The sequence below is a fragment of the Gopherus evgoodei genome, chromosome 7, assembly GCF_007399415.2.
Source record: "Gopherus evgoodei ecotype Sinaloan lineage chromosome 7, rGopEvg1_v1.p, whole genome shotgun sequence".
NCBI lineage: Eukaryota > Metazoa > Chordata > Testudines > Testudinidae > Gopherus > Gopherus evgoodei.
Window position 1 is genome coordinate 38,396,821 of NC_044328.1, and position 21,779 is coordinate 38,418,599.

The 21,779-nt window shown below is 40.1% G+C and overlaps 1 protein-coding gene across 5 annotated transcripts in view; it reads right to left on the reverse strand.

The window, feature by feature from the left end:
* The window catches only part of PCDH15 (protocadherin related 15), a 1,497,017-nt gene that overhangs the window by 282,099 nt on the left and 1,193,139 nt on the right, over window positions 1-21,779 (reverse strand). For all 5 annotated transcript variants that reach the window (XM_030569599.1, XM_030569597.1, XM_030569596.1 and 2 more), the window contains one exon: window positions 16,872-17,000. In XM_030569599.1, coding sequence (XP_030425459.1) covers window positions 16,872-17,000 — 129 coding nt within the window. The remainder of the gene's footprint in view (window positions 1-16,871; window positions 17,001-21,779) is intronic.

Sequence of the window (21,779 nt, forward strand, 5' to 3'; positions counted from 1 at the left end):
CCTTAAAACAAAATCTAAATGTTGTAACATCTGAAAATGAACAGTTAAGGGACCCCATAGCCAGACTCTCCATCTTTATATTACTCACTTATTCTACATTTTGGCCTCTTGTTTGGTTCTGTAATTTAAATATACCATTGAGTATACACTGTTGATTTTATATTGAGTTTATTAAGTGAACATGCAAGGAAATAGCCCCAGGGTACATTTAGTTATGGCAGAGGTCTGTAAGTTTCCTCATACTGTGATGTGTTGGTGACGGATATTTTTTATGAATTATTGATATTTGGTGCTATGGAATGTTTGTTATATGGTTGATGTAAATTGAAATACACTTTGTCAGTTTGTGTTTTAATTATATTATGTGACAATTAAAATTGTGAGCATTGTTTTACTTGTACTGGATTTACTGCAGCATAACTCCATGGACTTCAACGGAGTTACTTCTGACACACAATGGTGTAGTCCATAATACTACAGTGTTCTAGTCTACACTGGAGGGGGGATTTTAAAATTTCCTAGTCAATTGCAATTTTGTTCTTTGCACAAATTTGTGCAATTTTGTATGTCAAGTCAGGTTCAGGGCTCTGAAATATCCAGTATGTGCTCATATGCGATATTGGTACTCCTCTGCAGCCATTATCTTGTCCAAAATCACAGCTTTCATTTAAAAAATAAAACAAAAAACCACCACCACCAAACAGAAAAAGTCTCTAGTTGTTATCGTTGTGGCAAATAACTTCATAAATGGGAACCAAGTGGAACTGATAGAGAGCTGTTTATGTAAGTCTGCAGTCTGGGAAAATAGCTCTGAGACGTGAACAGCACAGTTCATCTCAGTGAAATGTTAGCTCAGATGCCACATGATGATAATTTATATGTCAACAGTATTAAAGTAGAGTATCACAGAACTGTACAATTTACTGTGAATGACCTCATTTTGGTGCTGCAGGTAGGTGGCATTTGGGAGAGACCACCATTTATTTTTTCCCAAGTCAAGCCAAGTGGAGTGTAACATTATTTGGGGCCATTAACTGGACATCAAAGAAACATACTTTTAACAGAGCTATATTTTAAACTTTTAAAGTTTAACATGGATAAAAGACTCTACGTTTATTTGTGCTCTCTCCATGCTACCGTCCCCTAAGGCCTGTTCTCCCATCCACTGTGTCATCCTCAGTCAGCTGCACTCTCTTCCCTACCTGCTACATCTCCTTTTTCATTTCCATGCCCTGCCAGTTTCCCATCTCCCCTCCATCCACTTCTGTTTCCCTTCTCAATGTCCATTCCAAAAATGGTGGAACAGCGCCATAAAACATCACTTCATTTCATATTTTCTATTCCTATAACAGAAGAAAAAGCACCTTCGAAGTGATTCCTCTTGAAAAGTGGCAATTAATAGATGAAGGTATATGCAAGGTCTAGGGATAGAGCTGCTTTTCATAAACTGCGCCTTATTTACAATATTTCCTCTTTATGGCAGACAGAGCACCTACAATATATGACAATCCAGTGACTGCGTCCTATCATGGATTGGTTTATATGGTGTAACAGATGCGATGATTATTTATCATGCAATTTAAAAATAATTCATGTCCTTTTTCCATATTCTCCTTCCCTCTGTTTTATTTCCCTCTTCCCTTTCTTTCATATTCTTCCCTCTTTCATTCAATAGCTTTGCTCAGTTTGAAGATTTTCATTAATCATTAGTGACTTTGATAACAATGTCCACAAAATTAATGTGAGATGGAGAGAGAAATGGGGGAAATGGACAGGGCCGGCATTACCATTTAGGCAGCCTAGGCAATCGCCCAGGGTGCCAGGATTATTGAGGGGGTGGGATTTTGCCGGAGGGGCGGCAGGTGGCTCTGGTTGACCTGCCGCAGGCCTGCCTGCGGAGGGTCCATTGGTCCGCAGCTCCAGTGGAGCTGCCACAGTCATGGCTGCGGACGGTCGGCTGCTCCCGTGGCTCCGGTGGACCTCCCGCAGGCATGCCTGCGGCAGCTCCACCAGAGTCACGGACCAACGGATCCTCCGCAGGAATGCCTGTGGCAGCTCCACCGGAGCCGCAGGATAAGCGCGGGGGGCGGCGAAATGGCCATGCGCCTAGGGCACGAGAAACCCTGGTGCCAGTCCTGGAAATGGAGCCAAAGTATAAAAAAAAATTAAGTCTTCTGCCTGTTATTAATTTATTTCTGCATCTGGCCCTCAATTCTGTGGCTTCATAGTAAACAAGTGGCTATTTATTAAAGCTCAGCATCAAACAATGTTCATGATCCTTCCATCATCCAGCAGCATCAGAATTCAGACCTTTTGCACATTTTGCAACTAGTGCATAGATATAACCCACCTAAAACTATTTCCTCTTCAATTTAAATATAGCTGAGAAACTGGGGATCCATGTAACCAACACTATCTGAAGGCTCTTGAACATTCAGAAAATGAGTTTACATTGCTAAATATTTCACATTATATCACAGGTCATTTGGGATGTCATTTCTTCAGTAGACTCTTTTTAATCTCACACATAAGAGATTTAAATGGCCATAAGGAATTTGACTTGAAACAGCCTGAATTTCATTGTCAATTTTGTGCATTTGAACTCTTGAAAACCCTTTTGTTTCACATCAACCCTTTACAAAGAAAAGAACTTCATTCAGCATTCCTTCTCTTGACTTTTGGGGGATGCCAACAGCGGGGAATCTAGTACACCTTCAACTGCCCCAATTTAGACAGCACTGTGAAAATAAAAGAGATTTGAAATACATCCATTACACTTTTGGCTTTATCCTTTTTAACTTTTGTTCTTTTAATCTTCAGTATGCTACCCCAGCCCCACAGGTGGTACTACTCTGCCACTGCCTACAAGAGCGCCAGCTGACAAAGGAAGAGCCTAGGATCAGAGCTGCTGTGAGTTCTGTTACTTCACAGAATTTTAAAGCTTATTTCAGGTACATAACAGGCACCTATCTCTAACAAAAATTCTTTTAATTTACAAAGCCTTGTGTTTTCCTGGGAAATAAGGACTATGGTTTAACCATAGCCCTTATGGGATTCCATTTTTAGCCCTAATTTTCTATTCAAAAGCAAAATGTTAGCAAGAATTCTAAATTCTGTCATGTCAGATAAATGAGGGATTCTGAATGCATTTTACCATATGCTTTAGTAGAGTGAATTTGTGACTGCTGAGGAAACCCAGTTCTAGAAATCTCAGAAGGACAGAAGAAAGCATTAAGTGGAAAATTATGAGACAAAATCTGATTAAAAGAGGCAGACATTCATTTCTCACTACTCTATATATTTTGTAAAGAATATTAATACTATACAATGGTTACCATTAAATCTAGTACAGTTTTGCCTTTCACCTAGTTAACATTGCTGCAGTGTATTTCCAAGAATGCCATGGTAATATTAGTTGATTGTAAATGGCAGTTGTAAAGATTTTAAAAGTAATCCTTGTATTTGAGATAGACTAATAAAATTGTACAGTATTCATTTTAGAATTTTAACTGACAGACTACTTTTCTGGATTGTTTCAGCATCACAGCATCAACTATCAGCTAACATGCTAAAACATTTTTTTCTGCACTACAAGATTTTCCCATGCAAAATATGTGGGGGAAATATTCTAAGTGATTCACTTAATGGCATTCACATTAGTAATTCCTACAAAGTTGGTTTCAAAATTCATTCTCTGCTGCCAAAGAGTTGCATATACATTCTGGTGAACTTTAGGTTTTGTGTTTTAAATACAGTAGGAAAGATTTTTTTAAAGACACAGATACCAGTTAGGTACCTAACTTCCATTTAAAGTTAATGGTGAAAGTGTGATGCAATAAATATTGTTTTTTTTCAAATGGCTCTCCTTGAGGTTTAGTTAAAAGAGGCATTATGCTAGTCAGATCAAAACTCATCTCAATGTTTGTAAAAAATATACTTTCTCTTGGTATTAATTTATTGTAAAGGACAACAAATCAACACAATTAAATAATGTTTAGAAAGTGATTTGCAGATAAAAAATACTTACAGACAACAAAGGAAATTCAACAAAGACAAATGTAAGGCGCCACGCTCAGTGAAAAAAAAACTAATCCACAAATACAGAACGGCTGGGTAACAGGCTTGGCAGCAGCACTGTTGAGAAGGATCTGGGAGTTGTGGTGGATCACAACCTCAGAATGAGTCAATGCTGTTGCAATACAATGCTGTTGCAACAATAGCAATACAATGCTGTTGCAACAAAAGCAAATGCAATTTTGGGTTGCATTAACAGAGGCATAGCATTCTAGTCATGGGAGGTGATAGTACCACTCTACTCAGTAATGTTTAAGCCTCAGCTGGAGTACTGTGTCCAATTTTGGTCACCACTGTATAGAAAGGATGCAAAGAAACTGGAAAGGATGCAGAGGGAGGTGACAAAGATGACCAAAGGGATGGAATGTAGGTCATATGAGCAAAGGCTGAAGGAACTGGGTATGTTTAGTTTGGAAAAGAGGGGAGTAAGGGGGGATATGATAGCTATCTTCAAATATTAGAAAGGTTGCCATAAAAAAAGATGGAGATAAATTGTTCTCTTTTGCCATAGAGGGCAGGAACAGAAGCAATGGATACAAATGACAGCACAAAAGATTTAGATTAAATCTCAAGAAAAACTTCCTAACTGTAAGAGCAATAGGTCATTGGAAGAAACTGCCTAGGAAAGTTGCGGAAGCTCCTTCACTGGAAGTTTTCAAAAAGAGATTGATATCCATCTGTCTTGGATAGTTTAGGCAGGGAGTTAGATAAGATGACCCTTGCAGTTGCTTCTAACCCTATGGTTCTAGGTGATAAGCATCATCACTATTGCGATGCTTTCAGGGATGCTTAAAAACAAAACAATTTTGAATATCAACTCCACCCCCTTTTCATCCCACCTATTCACATTTATGAACATGGATATCAGAATATGCACCCAACATCTGCAATATATAGAGACAGCCTTATCCAGCCTGATAGCAGAAGACAGGGCTGGTGATAAACATGACAATAACTGGTAATAATTTACAGAATCATAGAATATTAGGGTTGGAAGAGACCTCAGGAAGTCATGTAGTCCAATCCCCTGCTCAAAGCAGGACCAACACCAACTAAATCATCCCAGTCAGGGCTTTGTAAAGCCAGGCTTTAAAAACCTCTCAGGATGGAGATTCCACCACTTCCCTAGGTAACCGATTTCAGTGCTTCATCACCCTCCTACTGAAATAGTGTTTCCTAATATCCAACCTAGACCTCCCCCATTGCAACTTGAGACCATTGCTTCTTGTTCTGTCTTCTGCCACCTCTGAGAACAGACAAACTCCATCCTCTTTGGAACCCCCCTTCAGGTAGTTGAAGGCTGCTATCAAATCCCCCATCACTCTTCTCTTGCTCAGACTAAATAACCCTAGTTCCTTCAGCCTCTCCTCTTAAGTCATGTGCCCCAGCCACCTAATCATTTTCATTGCCCTCCACTGGACTCTCTCCAATTTGTCCAAAACTGGATGCAATACTCCAGATGTTGCCTCACCAGTGCAGAATAGAGGAGAATAATCACTTCCCTCGGTCTGCTGGCAATGCTCCTACTAATACAGCCCAATATGCCATTGGCCTTCTTGGCAACAAGGGTACACTGCTGACTCATATCCAGCTTCTCGTCTACTGTAATCACCAAGTCCTTTTCTGCAGAACTGCTGCTTAGCCAGTTGGTCCCGAGCCTGTAGCTGTACATGGGATTCTTCCTTCCTAAGTGCAGGACTTTGCACTTGTCCTTGTTGAACCTCATCATACTTCTTTTGGCCCAATCCTCCAATTGGTCTAGGTCACTCTGGACTCTATCCCTACCCTCCAGTGTATCTTCCTCTCACCCCAGATTAATGTCATCTGCAAACTTATTGAGGGTGCAATCTATCCCATCATCCAGATCATTAATGAAGATGTTGAACAAAACTGGCCCCAGGACTGACCCCTGGGGCACTCTGCTTGATACTGGCTGCCAACTAGATATTGAACTGTTGATCACTACCCGTTGAGCCTGACAATCTAGCCAGCTTTCTATCCACCTTATAATCCATTCATCCAATCCATATTACTTTAACTTGCTGGCAAGAATATTGTGAGAGACCATATTAAAAGCTTTGCTAAAGTCAAGACATCCACCACTTTCCCCATATCCACAGAGCCAGTTATCTCATCATAGAAGGCAATCATGTTGGTCAGGCATGACTTGCCCTTGGTGAATCCATGTTGATTGTTCCTGATCACCTTCCTCTCCTCCAAGTGCTTCAGGATGGATTCATTGAGGTCCTGCACCATGATTTTTCCAGGGACTGAGGTGAGGCTGACTGGTCTATAGTTCCCTGGGTTCACTTTCTTCCCTTTTTAATATATGGACACTATATTTGCCTTTTTCCAATCATCTGGGACCTCCCCTGATAACCATGATTTTTCAAAGATAATGGCCAATGGCTCTGCAATCACATCAGCCAACTCCCTCAGCACCATTGGATGCATTAGATCTGGACTCATGGACTTGTGCGTGTCCAGATTTTCTAAATAGTTCTTAACCTGTTCTTTCACCACTGAGGGCGCTCACCTCCTCTCCATATTGTGTTGCCTAGTGCAGCAGCTTGGGAGCTGACCTTATCTGTGACAACCGGGGCAAAAAAAGCATTGAGTACCACATCATCTGTCACTATATTGCCTCCCATATTCAGGAAGGGTCCCACACTTTCCCTGACCACCTTCTTGTTGCTAACATACCTGTAGAAACCCTTCTTGTTACCCTTCACATCCCATGCTAGCTGCAACTCCAGTTGTGCCTTGACCTTCCTGATTACACCCCTGCATGCTCTAGCAATATTTTTATATTCTTCCCTAGTCATCTGTCCAAATTTCCACTTCTTGTAAGCTTCCTTTTTGAGTTTAAGCTCACTGAAGATTTCACTGTTAAGCCAAGCTGGTCGCCTGTCATATTTACTATTCTTTCTGCACATCGAGATGGTTTGTTCCTGTGCCCTCAATAAGGCTTCTTATTTTGGTTCTATCAAAATTGGTTCTATCATGTGGCATATAGGAATAAGCTATCAAAAGGCTTTTTTGAATATTTCAGATTCTGTATATTTTAGAAATTACATTAATGGATAAGATAGGGAGCTGCTGTTGCAATGACATGTTCCATCTTATAGTTTTATCTAAGCTAAAAGTGAACTGATTTTATTATTTGAGGAGATTATTGTACCTTATGGGCACCTAAAAAAAACACAACATGGATTTTAAAGATACTTATTACTGCTTTGAAATGTCACATCCATAGTTTAAGATGAGAAAAAACAGCAATCATGTAAGTGTATTTATTGAGAAAAACTAAAATTTATAAAATATTGCTTTGTCACATTGAAGCAAAAGAGGAAGGGGTCCTCAAGGAGCCATTGAAATCACTGATCTTTTACTTCAACGTGACAAATTTAAGCTATGACAGTGCTGACAAAAGCTCACTGAGTTATTTTTCTAAGGAACGGCATCTCGGCTTGAGCACTTTTGCAGCAGAGCAGTGTGGTGAAGAACCCAGTTCCTACAGCGATTAATGCCTAAATTCATATCCTGTTTGTGCCCATATAGGTCTAGATAAAGCTTTGTTGAAGCGGTCTACACAACCTGAAGCGCAATTTGCCTTAAATCAGACTTCATGAATAAGTAAAATAACTGGAGGTGAAGAGAAATCTAGTGCAGAGAAGCAGTTTTTCTATTGGATAATATCAATTTTGTTTTCTTAAGATAAAGAAATCCTAAATAACTATAGTCAAGCTCACTAATAAATAAATAAAACAAACAAACACCCAATAATGAATATAGTTTTTACTGAATAATCATGAAATGGGGACAGGAAGAAGAGTTCATGTTCCCCTCTCCCCCCAACCCCTCTTTCCTTTATCTTTCTTGTCTTGCAGGTCTTTTGGTTAATACAGTTCTGTCTTAATAGTTCTATTATTCTATTGTCTTGTGACTGTGTTGCTGCTGGAGGTGACATGCACTGGATTTGTCTTATTGCTTATGTCTCCCTTTAATCTAAGATGTCTTAAATGCCTTTTGAATTCTCTACTGTGCATATTTTCAGTGTCACTGAAACTCCATCACTGACTTATGATTGATGGGATTCTTCCTATCAGGTTTAAGGAAAAAATAATAATAAACAGCGCAATGTATAGTCAAACAAAATTTCCTCATGATTTCATATTTTCCTGCTAGATTCAGGACATGTTCTACTAGTAGACTTTTTCTTATTACGAAAGAATGAACAAGTTCAGATAAAGTAAGGCCCAACTAAAGCCTCTAACCAAACCAAACCTGAATTCAGGCTGAGCTAGGAAAAGGAAAATATTATATATTACATTTATGTTTTACCCCTTTTTTTGCACTTCCTGTGTTTGGCTAGCTATGAAAGCAGAAATATAATATAAAATGCGATTTTTCCGATATTTCTGACTCAGTCAGGCCTGGTCTACACTACGCATTTAAACCAATTTTATCAGCATTAAACCGATTTAACGCTGCACAGTCCACACAACGAGGCCCTTTATATCAATATAAAGGGCTCTTTAAACCGGTTTCTGTACTCCTCTCCAACGAGAGGAGTAGCACTGAAATCAGTATTACCATATCGGATTAGGGTTAGTGTGGCCGCAAATCGATGGTAGTGGCCTCCGGGCGGTATCCCACAGTGCACCATTGTGACCACTCTGGACGCAATCTGAACTCAGATGCAGTGGCCAGGTAGACAGGAAAAGCCCCGCAAACTTTTGAATTGCATTTCCTGTTTGCCCAGCGTGGAGCTCTGATCAGCACGGGTGGCGATGCAGTCCCAAATCCAAAAAGAGCTCCAGCATGGACCGTGCAGGAGATACTGGATTTGATCACTGTATGGGGAGACAAATCTGTTCTATCAGAGCTCCGTTACAGAAGACAAAATGCCAAACCATTTGAAAAAAATCTCCAGGCTATGATACAGAGTCCACAGCACAGTGCTGAGTGACAAGCATAATGGAAAGCCAAAGAATCAAATGGACGCTCATTGGGGGGGACGGGACTGAGGACTCCAGCTATCCCACAGTCCCCAGCAGTCTTCAAAAAGTATTTGCATTCTTGGCTGAGCTCCCAATGCCTGTAGGGTCAAACACATTGTCCGGGGTGGTTCAGGGTATAGCTCGTTAATTTACCTCCCTCCACCCCGTGAAACAAAAGGGAAAAAAATCGTTTCTTGACTTTTTTCAATGTCACCCTATGTCTACTGCGTGCCACTGGTAGACACAATGCTGTGGCAGTGAACAGCAGTATCCTCTCCTCTCCCCTCCCCTCCCCGGTGGCAGATGGTACAACGCAGTAGGACTAGTAGCCGTCCTTGTCATTATCCCGTGAGTGCTCCTGGCTGGCCTCAGGTGAGGTCGGCCAGGGGCACTTGGGTAAAAATAGGAATGACTCCCGGTCATTCCCAGTAGATGGTACAGAACGGCCGGTAATCGTCTTCATCATAGAAACTGGGGGCTGAGCTCCATCAGCCCCCCCACCCCCCTTTAATGTCTAAAGAAAAGATTCTGTACTGCCTGGACTATTATAGCAGCGGGATGCTGGACTCCTCTTCCCCACATTGTTTAATGTCCTGCCTGGACTATCATAGCAGCTGGAGGCTGCCTCCCCCTCATTTTATCTCACTAACAAGTCAGTGTTTCTTATTCCTGCATTCTTTATTACTTCATCACACAAATGGGGGTAGCCCAGGAGGGTTGGGGGAGCAGGGAAGCAACGGGTGGGGTTGTTGCAGGGCCACCCCCTAGAAGGGCATGTAGCTCATCATTTCTGCGGGATCTGACATGGAGCGGCTGTGCTCTCTGGTACACTGGTTCTCTAGTACACTTGCCCTATATTCTAGGCAGGACTGACTCTATTTTTAGATACCATAAAGGAGGGATTGACTTGGGGAGTCATTCCCAGTTTTGCCTTTGCGCCCCCGGCCGACCTCAGCCAGGGGCATCCATGACAGCAGCAGACGGTACAGAACTACTGATAACCGTCATCTCATCGCCAATTTACAATGGCATGGCAGCCTGTACAGAACAACTGATAACCATCTCTGCTATCTTAGAGGGAGGGATAGCTCAGTGGTTTGAGCATTGGCCTGCTAAACCCAGGGTTGTGAGTTCAATCCTAGAGGAGGCCATTTGGGGATTGGTCCTGCTTTGAGCAGGGGGTTGGGCTAGATGATCTCTTGAGGTCCCTAATAATCTATGATTCCATGAATGCTGCTGTGTAGCGCTGCAGTACCACATCTGTTAGTGACATACGGTGACAGTAACAAAAGCTGAATGAGCTCCATGGTTGCTGTGCTATGGCATCTGCCAGGGAAAAAGGGCACAAAATGATTGTCTGCTGTTGCTTTCACGGAGGAAGGAATGAGTGACAACATTTACCCAGAATCTCCCACAACACTGTTTTTGCACCATCATGCATTGGGGTCTCAACCCAGAATTCCAATGGGTGGGGGAGACTGCAGGAACTATGGGATACCTACCCACAGTGCAACACTCCAGAAATCGACGAGAGCCTCAGACCATGGATGCACACCACCGAATTAATGTGCTTAGTGTGGCCACGTGCACTCGACTTTATACAATCTGTTTTACAAAACCGGTTTATGTAAAATCGGAATAATCCCGTAGTGTAGACATACCCTCAGTGAGAATAATACAGAAATCATGCTAAAGAACCAAGATTAATTTAATCGCGCTTAATTACCCAAATATATGCAGATAAACATTAGAATTTGTTTTTATCCAAAATGCTTCATCGCTCTGGTTATCCCAAAATATCATCCATCAGCACAATACCTTCTTGTGATTCACAAGAATAACAAATAATATATTGTAGCTTTCAGTACTATTTGTGTCATGTGTTTCATAACAAAACCATAAAAACTAACTAAAGAGAAAACAGAAAGTTTACCCCTAACTCACTCGTATCTCTCCCAACTCCCATTGTATCTTCCTTCTCTGAGGTTTCCCTACATCTTCCTTCCCTTTAAAAACACCTTGCAGTAAGATATTCTGAAGTCCACTTATGATGTTCTTAATGTACAGTATTCTTAACATCATGCTTACCAAAATTTAATAAAAAGGTAGGATATATGCATACACACCTTCGGAAGCCGATGGGCAGATCCACCAGCTGAGGAATTAAAGGCCAAAGTCCAGTTCAACTCCCTTTCCTCAGGGCCAGATTGATTAACAAAGTAAATTCCAAACCACAATCAAAGGGCTGGTCCAGACTGGGGGGGGGAAATCGATCTTAGATACGCAACTTCAGCTACGTGAATAACGTAGCTGAAGTCGAATATCTAAGATCGGATTACTCACCCGTCCAGACGGCACGGGATCGATGTTCGTGGCTCTCCATGTCGATTCCGGAACTCCGTTGGGGTTGATGGAGTTCCGGAATCGATATAAGCGCGCTCGGGGATCGATATATCGCGTCTAGATTAGACGCGATATATCGATTCCCAAGCAATCGATTTTATCCCGCCGATACAGCGGGTAGTCTGGACGTGGCCAAAGTAACACAGAAGACTTGGTAACAGCCAATAGAGGCCTTTGCAGCTTTCAGCAAACTGGGAGAGGAGAGGGCATTCCTTTTCCCTTTAGGAAACCTTCCTTATAACAGATTTTCTTTTTTTTTATATCCTCACTCCAGAACACTCATATAATGGGCAAGGAACTTGGTTCTATTTGTAATCCCTTATACGCTGGAATTTAAGGAGGACCTATATACCTTGTCACAACCTTATAGATTTGTTAATCCTTAACAAATATTTTTATGTTTGGTATTCCTTTCCTTGATATATACCACTACAATTAAATTATATGTATATATGACTTGTCTGCTAGACCTCTGAGAAGTGAGAGTGGAAAATAAAGGAAAATTCTAAGGGTCCGTAGGCAATAAAGCCCAGGTTTTTTTAAAGGTATTTAGGTGTTGCTCCTCTCAGCATTGCAAGGCCTACATGACTTGGGAGCCTAAATCTCATTTTCAAAAGTGCCTAAATGTTGAAAACAAGATTTAGGCGTTGTAACACTGAACAGAGCAATGACTAAATACCTTAAAAAATCTGGGCCTAAATGCTCCAAGTCTCATTAGCAAACTTTTTAGGTACACCTCACGCACACTATGAGCTCCCGAGACTCTCTCTGATACTAACAGTGATGCTGAAAGCACATGTATTACTCCTCAGATGCCACTATTCCCACTTCTATTGATAATGTGCCTCTAGTGCTATTATGATCTCATACTGGCTCATCAGTTCCTCTCTCTACATTTTCCATCATGGATGCATCATGCTCCAGAGTGGGGAGAGAATTATGGACCAATGATAGTGTAACAATATGGGACCACAGAAGCAGTAGGGAAGCATTTCCAATACAACCGAGTGAAATTCTGAATTTACATTGTGTGGGAAATTCTATCATTTCAACATTTGTTACCATTCCAGTCTGGGATGGAAAATTTTTTTTAAATTTTTTTTTAACAGAATATAAATTACAAATATATATTTGGAAATCTTGAAATGTATCATTTTAACATTTTTGATGAACATTCCACAAATTTAAATATTTTGTTTCTTTAAGTTGAAATGACAGGAAATGCTTTCTTTTGAGTCATTTCAACATTCTGCTGAATTTTCCCATTGTGGCTCATTCCCATATGGGAGTATAGTTCAGGAGTCTGTTGTTCTCATTTTTTCTGGTGAGCCAGTTTCCCTAGCCAAACTTTATTTCCTATAATGCAACCAGAGTGCTGCAACTGACATGACATACAATGCTGTATGTTGCATTGTGGGAAATGTAGTCCTTCTGGGAGCTCAGCATATAGGAAAGAATGAGGGCCTGAACTACAACTCCCATACTGCAATATGTTAATAAGGCAATGCAGTTTAATATTTCATTGAACTAATTCCAAATTAAACATTTTGGGTCACTTCAACAAAACATAATATTCTGATTTGGGTCAAACTGAAAATTTCATTTTGATTTTCTCAATGGAAAATCTTTCTCTCTGTTTTTTGCAAAAATCAGTATTTTCTGCAGAAATTTTTTGTTTTCCAGAAACTGCATTTTCCATCAGAAAATCAACCTGACAGAAAAATCCCTGCTCTAGTTATCAGTGTTCTCAGCATTATGATTAATGTCAAGGAGGAACAGACATTTCACTTCTGAAAAAAAAAAGTCATAAAAGGTGTGTTAAAAAGAAATTGTTTAATATGAAGGGAAAATGAGAAGGTGAGGTAGTCAGAGCAAAAGGACAAACAGGACATAGCGGGTCTGTGGGACTGTGCATCTGCCTGTGGAGCCTATCACCTGCGATGCTCTGTCCAGGGCCTAAGTTAGAAGTAGTGTCAGTAAAGTTAGTTTTTTGTGTGTGTTTTTTTTTAAATAAGATGGAAAGAGTGAGTGGCTGCAGATTCATATCTGGCATGGGGATGGAGGGTGCAGGTTGCTCCAGAATAGGAGGATCAAGTTGAAGAAACTGCCAGTTTATAATCTAAGGTCTTGTCTACATGAACAACTCGTTCTCAGTAAGCTGTAGTGTGAATTTACACCACACTAGCCTGCTGAGGACTCAATATCCACATGGATGCTGCTGATGTGCATTAACTGGTTGTTAATACACTTTGATTTATTCCTTCTTGAAAGACTATTAGATGAAAGCTCATTAAGTTACTGTCAATGAGTTTCAGCCGGGTCCAGATGGACAGTTACTCCTTTGGAGGCTAGTGTGGGATAGAGTCACATTTCCGCCTGCTGCAAACAAATTGTTTGTGTAGACAAGCCCTAAGTAAGTTTAGTTTCCTATCTGCTGGTTGGTTTGTGCGCATATGAAAAAGAGACACAAGGAATATCCTTGTGTACCACAGCAGCCAAGATTTGATTTAACTTTGCAGCCATGATATAGCTCCTTGAATAAATAAATTAAATGTGAGCTCCCTCTAATCAGCAGCCGGAATCTTTTCTAAGCTTATTTTTTTCAAAGCAGGAATACATTCTTCATAACATGTTCTTCTTTTGAGGAGCTACTTGCAAGTATGGCTACCATACAGCTAGGTTTTCCTGGACATTGCCTCCATCCTCTCTCCAGGCAGAGTTTTCAAACAGGCAATGTCAAAGATGGTGCAGCTCAGAGAACCTCGATTGGTCCTGTTCCTGACTGATTCCCTCTCCGGCACTGGCAACCGATTGATGCATTCCCCGTAGCCACAGCTGCTGAATCATACCCACTCAGACCCTGGCTCCCAGCCCTGCAGAGAGGGGTCCCACAGAGAGGGACTGGCTGATGACTGGCACTGTGTCCTGGGCTTGTGCCAGCCACCATGCCACTGTGACATGGAATAACAGTGCCCCCAATCTCCAGTAAGTACCCCGATGCAGATACCCCCTCCAACCTCCCCAACTGTACCCGTCCTTCAGCTTCCCCTTCTCCCTCACCCCCTCCCCTCCGCAGTTTACTCTTTTGGGGAACCTGAAAGATTGTAATCTTATTTGCAAGGGCTGGCCCTAGCCTCATGACTAACTGTAGGGAGCAAATTTTCTTGATATACACAAAATCATACTTGTACAGATAAAAGCCGACCCTCTTTCTCTCTCACACATGCAGAACAGCAACCATCTGACAAGAACCACAACTAGTCAAACCCACATCGATGCAGCATGAAGACCAGCAGTATCCTGGCTCACTAGCTCTACCCTAGCATTCCAGAAAACTTTATCTAGCTCTCTACTGAGGCTTCAAACTGTTCTTCCATCTGGCATTTTGTGTTCTATCCCCTCTCTTCTACCCCTCACTCAGTATTTTCTTTCCTTCTCCCCTTTTGCCCCTTTCTTGTGATGGCTGTTATTTCTCCCCATGCCTGCCTATATCCCTTATCTGTGGGCTGGCTGAAACAAAGTAAAATTTATTAGAACCTTATCTCAGAAGTGAGGGTTTTGAGATCAAGATTAAAATGAATTAGAATCGTACTGTAATCACAGGAGGTAGCAACTTGTTATATCTCTTATAATTTTAACATTGTCAGATTTTTCTTAGAAATGATGTATCAGTTATTTATAAACTTGGGAAGGAGCTTTCACTAAAAGCCCTTTCATCTCCTATGGCGGGGGTAGGGGTAGAAGCTGTTGGTTTACTTACAGGATTAAGATAATTAAAAAGACAACCAGTCTGCCAATCATATGAATCTCATCTTCTTGGCAACCACTCATAATATCAAAAGTTCAGTTCTGGTTGGGAGCTTTAAATTTATTTCCTTATCAGGATGTAAAAAAATAAATAGTATTGTGAATTGTGTGAAATATCATTGACGCTAGTGGGCGGATGCACTCCCCTTCATTTAAGATAGCTTTAAGAAACTATTGTGCTCTTTTATGGAACCAGAAAACAAACAATAGTAGCCTTCACCTAAAACACAGGCATATGTACTGTCCAAAACAAAGACACATAAGGGCAGAGAGGTTTTGCTGGGTATTGTTTTAGAAGAAGTGATGTAAAAGTAAAAGCCAAACATGATTTTATTTTATTTCTTAAGTTGTGTTAAATCCTATTAGTTCAAAAGCTTGACCCACATACCCCAGCTTGCTGACACTTGGGGCACTGCCAAGAAAACAACACAAAATAAAAAAATATGTTGAGTGACAAATTCTTCATTTGGCAGCATGTCCCAATGAGTGACAAAATATTATAAAAAAAATAAACAGCTTAAAATAACTACTGCTAAAGATTCCAGATGTAAGCCAGGACTCAGACTAATTTTACAACATCAACACAATTTATTTAGATCAAATTAAAAGATTTCTAATTGCTTTTTTCCCCCCTCACTAATCTCAGCAATTCATGTACGTGAAACATCAATCATTTGGTAGAATAGAAATGAACTGTTATAGCAGCAGGCGACTGTGGTCTTGCGACGATATTCAATTACATTAACATTAAGGTTTCTCGTTAACAGTGGTAGCCTGGTTAGTTTCAAGTTGCTCTTGCTTCTAGTTTTACCACAGAACTGAATTGGAAGCTCCAAAGTTATCATTTAATAAAAAATTTACTCCATATATTCTCAGTGGAAATGGGTCACTACATTTTCAATAAGACTTTGAGGCTAATGCTGATTAACTATTCATAGTGAATTATATAAATATTAACATTGACAAATGTCCATACAATAAATAAATAAGTATGAAAAAGTATATGGTATGGCATTATATGTAAGTGCATCACGATGAGACATTACTAAGAGATGTTTCTGAAAACATACACATTTATTTTAAATGGTGTATAAATAAATAATTCCCTTCAGCTCATAGCAGAATTAAAAATAAAGAAAACTAAATTAAAACAAATTTCAGAGTGGTAGCCGTGTTAGTCTGTATCAGCAAAAAGAACGAGGAGTACTTCTGGCACTTTTGAGACTAACAAATTTATTTGCGCATTAACTTTTGTGGGCTAAAACCCACTTCATCGGATGCATGCAGTGGAAAATACAGTAGGAAGATATATATACACAGAGAACATGAAAAAATAGGTGTTGCCATACCAACTCTAACAAGACTACCTTAATTTGTTAATCTCTAAGGTGCCACAAGTACTCCTCGTTCTTTTTTGTTAAATTAAAACCAGTAAAACAAAATTTGTAAGCTTTTCTACGTAAAGACAAAAAAGCACAGTATATTTATACTGCAGACTATTTAACTTCTAAACTAAAATAATTCTATGACTTATAGTCTCTAACGTTTTTACTGTGATCTTCAAGCACACCGTGATTAACTTACCCTCAGTTGCCCAACAAAAGCATTCACTTCCTCTTCTTGTACAGATAGATTTTTAGGTAGAAAGGGATCAAAGACTGGTCCATTGTCATTTACATCAGTCACCACCACATTAACAGTGGCAGTTGAGGTCTGCAGGGAAAGATAAAATAGTGAGCCAAATATTTGCACTTTACATGATATCTTACTACTATGTATGATTAGAGCTCTGCTGTGAAAAAGCACCAACTGTGAAATAAATAAAATATATCACTCTTCCCCTAGTCGGTGAAAAGTCAAGCATTAGTCAGTTTTGCCTTTTGTTTGTCAGCTTTTGGGGGAATGGAGGGTGTGTTAAAGCAAAGACTATGGATCCATTTCAAGTACCTTTAGGAAACATGAATATTTGTGATTTTCTTCCTTCCTTGTATTTCATCATGAAACACCATGTTTTCTAGCAGAAATGTCTAGTTTTGGCCCTTGACCAAATTCTTGTTAAAACCCATAAAAACTAATTGTTCTGTTTCATGTACGAATTCCAGGATGTAGCATTTAGCTTAACTGTAATCTGTAGGAAGACTTGTTACATACTCAGTAGGCCACAGAAAATTTTTATCTTTAAAAATGTAATCATGAATATAAGTTGACCTGTGACCTACACTAAGTGCTTGTGTAACCCACACACCTTCTGGGTGTGGTATTCTGTCCCATCTAGTGGCACCGAGACCACTTAAAGAGAGATAAAAATGAGTCTGAAATGAATCTGCTCTTCACCCTTAGCTAACAGTTGGCTTAGTCGACTTTTAGCTCATGCGGTAGAGGCTCATGTACTAAGCTACACAAGTCCCCGGTTCAATCCTGCCCGCTAACGACCGGGGTCTGTCGGCATACACTTATCTACATCCCGAGTTACTGAGCTTCATGTCAAAGTGCAAATTTACAGTGCAAAAAATTGCTATGGAGTCAAGTCCCCTGTGGTCACTGCTATGCCCAGGGCCAGCTCCAGGCACCAGCATTCCAAGCAGGTGCTTGGGATGGCAATCTGCAAGGGGCGGCAGTCCATGTATTTTTGCCCCCAAGCAGCGCGCCAAATTGCCACCGCGGACAGTGGGGGCAGTCCATGTGACATTAGGGCAGCACGCGCATTTCCGCGGCGGTGGCAATTCGGCGGCAGCTTCTATGTTCAGCTGTCCGCGGCAGCATAGCTTCTGTCTTCCGGCTAAAGAGAGAAGCTGCCGCTGAATTGCCGCCACCATGGAAATGTGCGTGCCGCCCTAATGGCACACGGACTGCCCCCGCCATCAGTGGCAGCAATTCGACGTGCTGCTTGGGGTGGAAAACCAGTAGAGACGGCCCGGGCTATGCCAAACTGCACTCCAAGACTTTCACTGTACCATAGCAGTGTCCATGTGGCAAGTTACTGTGTTGAACCTTGTGTACTATAGATTTACACCCTGGCTTGAGACCCAGTAAGTCACTACACAGAAAAGCCCAACAAGACAACCTCTTTCCTCACAAGACATGGCCACAGTTGCCATCAATGAAGGGGCCTGAACTATAGCTTCAATGGCATTAGAGAGCAGAAAGCTGCTTGTAGGATGGTCTCTACTAGGACCCCATTCTTTTGGAAATCAGTTCTTCCCAGTCTGTAATAGCCCGGGTTTGTTAACCTTTAGGTCAGGCTGCAAAGGCCATCTTTTTTCTTTGTCCAATATGGGTCTGGGTTGAGAGCAGGGTGAGGTTGAAATTCCAGTGCTGGCTTTGTTGATGGAGTTTATTATTCAGTTCTTGTTATATTTATGTTGCTTCAACAAGTAATCAATATTCAGTCATCATTTGTCTTGTTTCGACATAATATACTACATACTTATACACACACAAAGTATTTTAAAAACTGTATGAAAACAATGGTGCAATTAACTAGCTTCTTGTAGTGGCTTTTTGCTCAGTTGCTTACTATTTATTTCTGAAACTTGTAATTCCTATATTTAATTTATTTTAGGAAGCTCAAGCTCTTTTTTTAAAGATGTACAAAATCATTGTCAACAATAAGAAGGCTCCAGAACATTAACTGTTGATGATACACAAAGCACGCTGAAGTCAAATGGATTTTAATAAACTAATCTGATTCTGCACAATGAAGAGAAAATCTCTTAGATTTGGTAAACTGAGAAAACATGACATGGAAATCGTAGACATCAGAAAATAAATAGCTGTCAGTTTGAGATATTTTTTTTCTATTACAAAGAAACTTTAATGGAATGTTTCTACAGTGTGCTTGTTGCTTTCATGATGCTGTCAATAGTGAGTCAACCTAGTGCATCATTTAGAACATTTAGATTTGTTACTCAGCAGCCAAAACACATTTTGTCTGATTGTTTTTGAATCAAGTTTATGCAAGTAAAATTATTATTCTGGTTTGCTTACAGATCCATCTTTGTGTCTGAAGAAAAAAAATATCAGTGTGTGTGTGCGCGCGCAGGTGTATATTACACATATAAATCTACGGACTGTGGAAAATTCAATTATCACAAGTATTTTTTTAAATTACATCCATAAATGCCCAGAGTTTTGTGTAATGATTGTCTGTAACAGTACTATTAAATATTAAACCAATAAAGAGAGCTTCTCTTATCATACTCAATCTCATCTCAAAATTCAGATCTAAAATGTGACCTATGACCGCCTAATGATCTTTCTAATACAAAAATAAAATCCCAGTCTCTAAAACATCTTGTATTGCCCCTGCACAACTGTTTTTTTTGCCAAAATGGTCATTATGGCCTTACCACAAATACAGTCTTCCAGTCTGAATGCTGGTATAACTCTAGAAAGGCGCATATGAGGGAACAAAACGCTTTCCTTCAGCTTTCAGCCACTCAAGGGAGGAGTGGAATTTTGTGTCATTCTTCAACATTAAGTTCAATATTGATGTGAGGGGAACTTGCAATAAATCTCAGGAATTCTTACAGTGCAGGGATTAGCCTCGGGGTGGGGGTGGGGGAATAAAGAGGAGGGGAGGAGACATACCAGAGAGGGAAATGGGCAATTATTAATGAACAGCAAGAAAAAAGAGAAACTTGAGTGAGAAAGGGACAAGATGCCTAACAAAATACAAAAGGGTTAAGCAGACCTTCCCTCAATCTGTATGGTAATATGGGGGAAGGAAATGAGTTTACTGCTACCTCCGAGATATCTGAAGAGGTTTACTGGGATCCTGGACTCTTTACCTTAGAGATAACTGGTAGAGACTCAAGGGCTACTGGATCATTATAAGATCAGACAGGGCTCATTTTAGAACCTGGATCTTAATTTTCCATCATTGCTTTTATTTTAACCTTGAGTGTGCCTTGCTGTACATATTATTGCAGGGCTGATGCTGTTTTTGGCAAGTTCTTATGTAATTATATATATGATATTGCTGAACTGCAGGAGGTTAAAAGAAGGATGAGAATGATCATGCACTTGGAACAATACTCATAGGAAGAGAGATGGAAAAGATTAGGATTGTTTACCTTAGAAAGAAGATGAATAAGATGGGACAAGACAAAAGTACATATAATATTGAATGCTATCGGGAAGCTAGATTGGAAGCATCTGTCCTCCCAGTCTCAAAACACAAGAACAAGGGGGCTGTCAATGAAATTGAAAGGAGGGGAATTCTAAAATGATAAAAGGAAATAATTTTTTTAAACTCTGTATAATTGAACTGTGGAATTCACTGCCACGGGAAGTCATTGAGGTCAAGAACTTAAGATTCTAAAACAATTTGGACATTTATATGGACATATAGAATATACAGGTAATAAAAATGTTGTGGAAGGATTATTAAGCATCATGCTTCAGGGCTTAAGCCAATCTCTGTTAGAGATAGAATGAGACCTAATATGGGTTGTAAATGGCTCCTCAACTGTCTATTGTCAGATAGTTGCACTTCTCTCTGAAGTATCTGGTGCTGGCCACTGTTGGAGACAGGATACTGAACTACATGTACCTTGATTCAGATCCAGTCTGTCAATTCCTATGTTCCTGTAGTTGCTTCAATGTCATAATAAATCATCCTGTCATAGAAGCACTATCCTGTTTCAACATTCATCTTGGTCTGGGAGGAGAATACATGATCTTTTAAAATAGCCTGAAAATTGTATTGATTTTGAGGCCCTAATTAGATAATCAAACTTAATCCAAAATTTACAAGAAAGCACAAAAACTTTTTTTTTGTCTTATTTAAAACTTCCATGGTACTCAAATATGCTCTTGACCCAGTGCCAACATTTTTAAATAGAGCTACCATAATTTCTACAGTAGTCACAACTTAGTGAACCATTAGAAGTAAATTAATTCACTGAGCTGTTATAAAAAAAATACATATCCAAGAGATATTCTAAAAAAAATACATATCCAAGAGGTGTTTGTCCCCCGACCCCGTTTTTCTTGCTGTCAACTTCTCTAGCATTTGTGATTCACAACAAAAGAACACTTTAGAATTCTCTATTTTTTCCTCTGGACTCACAAACTTCTATCAACTTCATCCAACTGCATTATCATTTTTGCAATACTAATAATGGACATACAGTGTTAAATAGGTGCTATTTTTCACCGTCATGAGTACATGATGCAAACCCTGTAGATGGTCTGCAACTCAGTTAACTACATTGGTCTCCTTTGGGATGCATGTAACATCTATTGGTGATTCTGTCATTAGTTCACCTTAGTAACTGCGACACTCAAAAGATTGTTTAATAAAATGTGTGTGTGTGGGTGTATTCCAATAAGGGGCTCCAGAGCAACAGTGTCATGACTAGCACCCACAGCAAAAGAGTGACAAGTATATCCTAAAATATCCTCCAGTAAGCAACTAGGGTGAATTACAGGGCCTCTTTTTAGCCTATCAATGAGCAGAAAATAGAGCCAGCAAGTAAACTGTGGTCA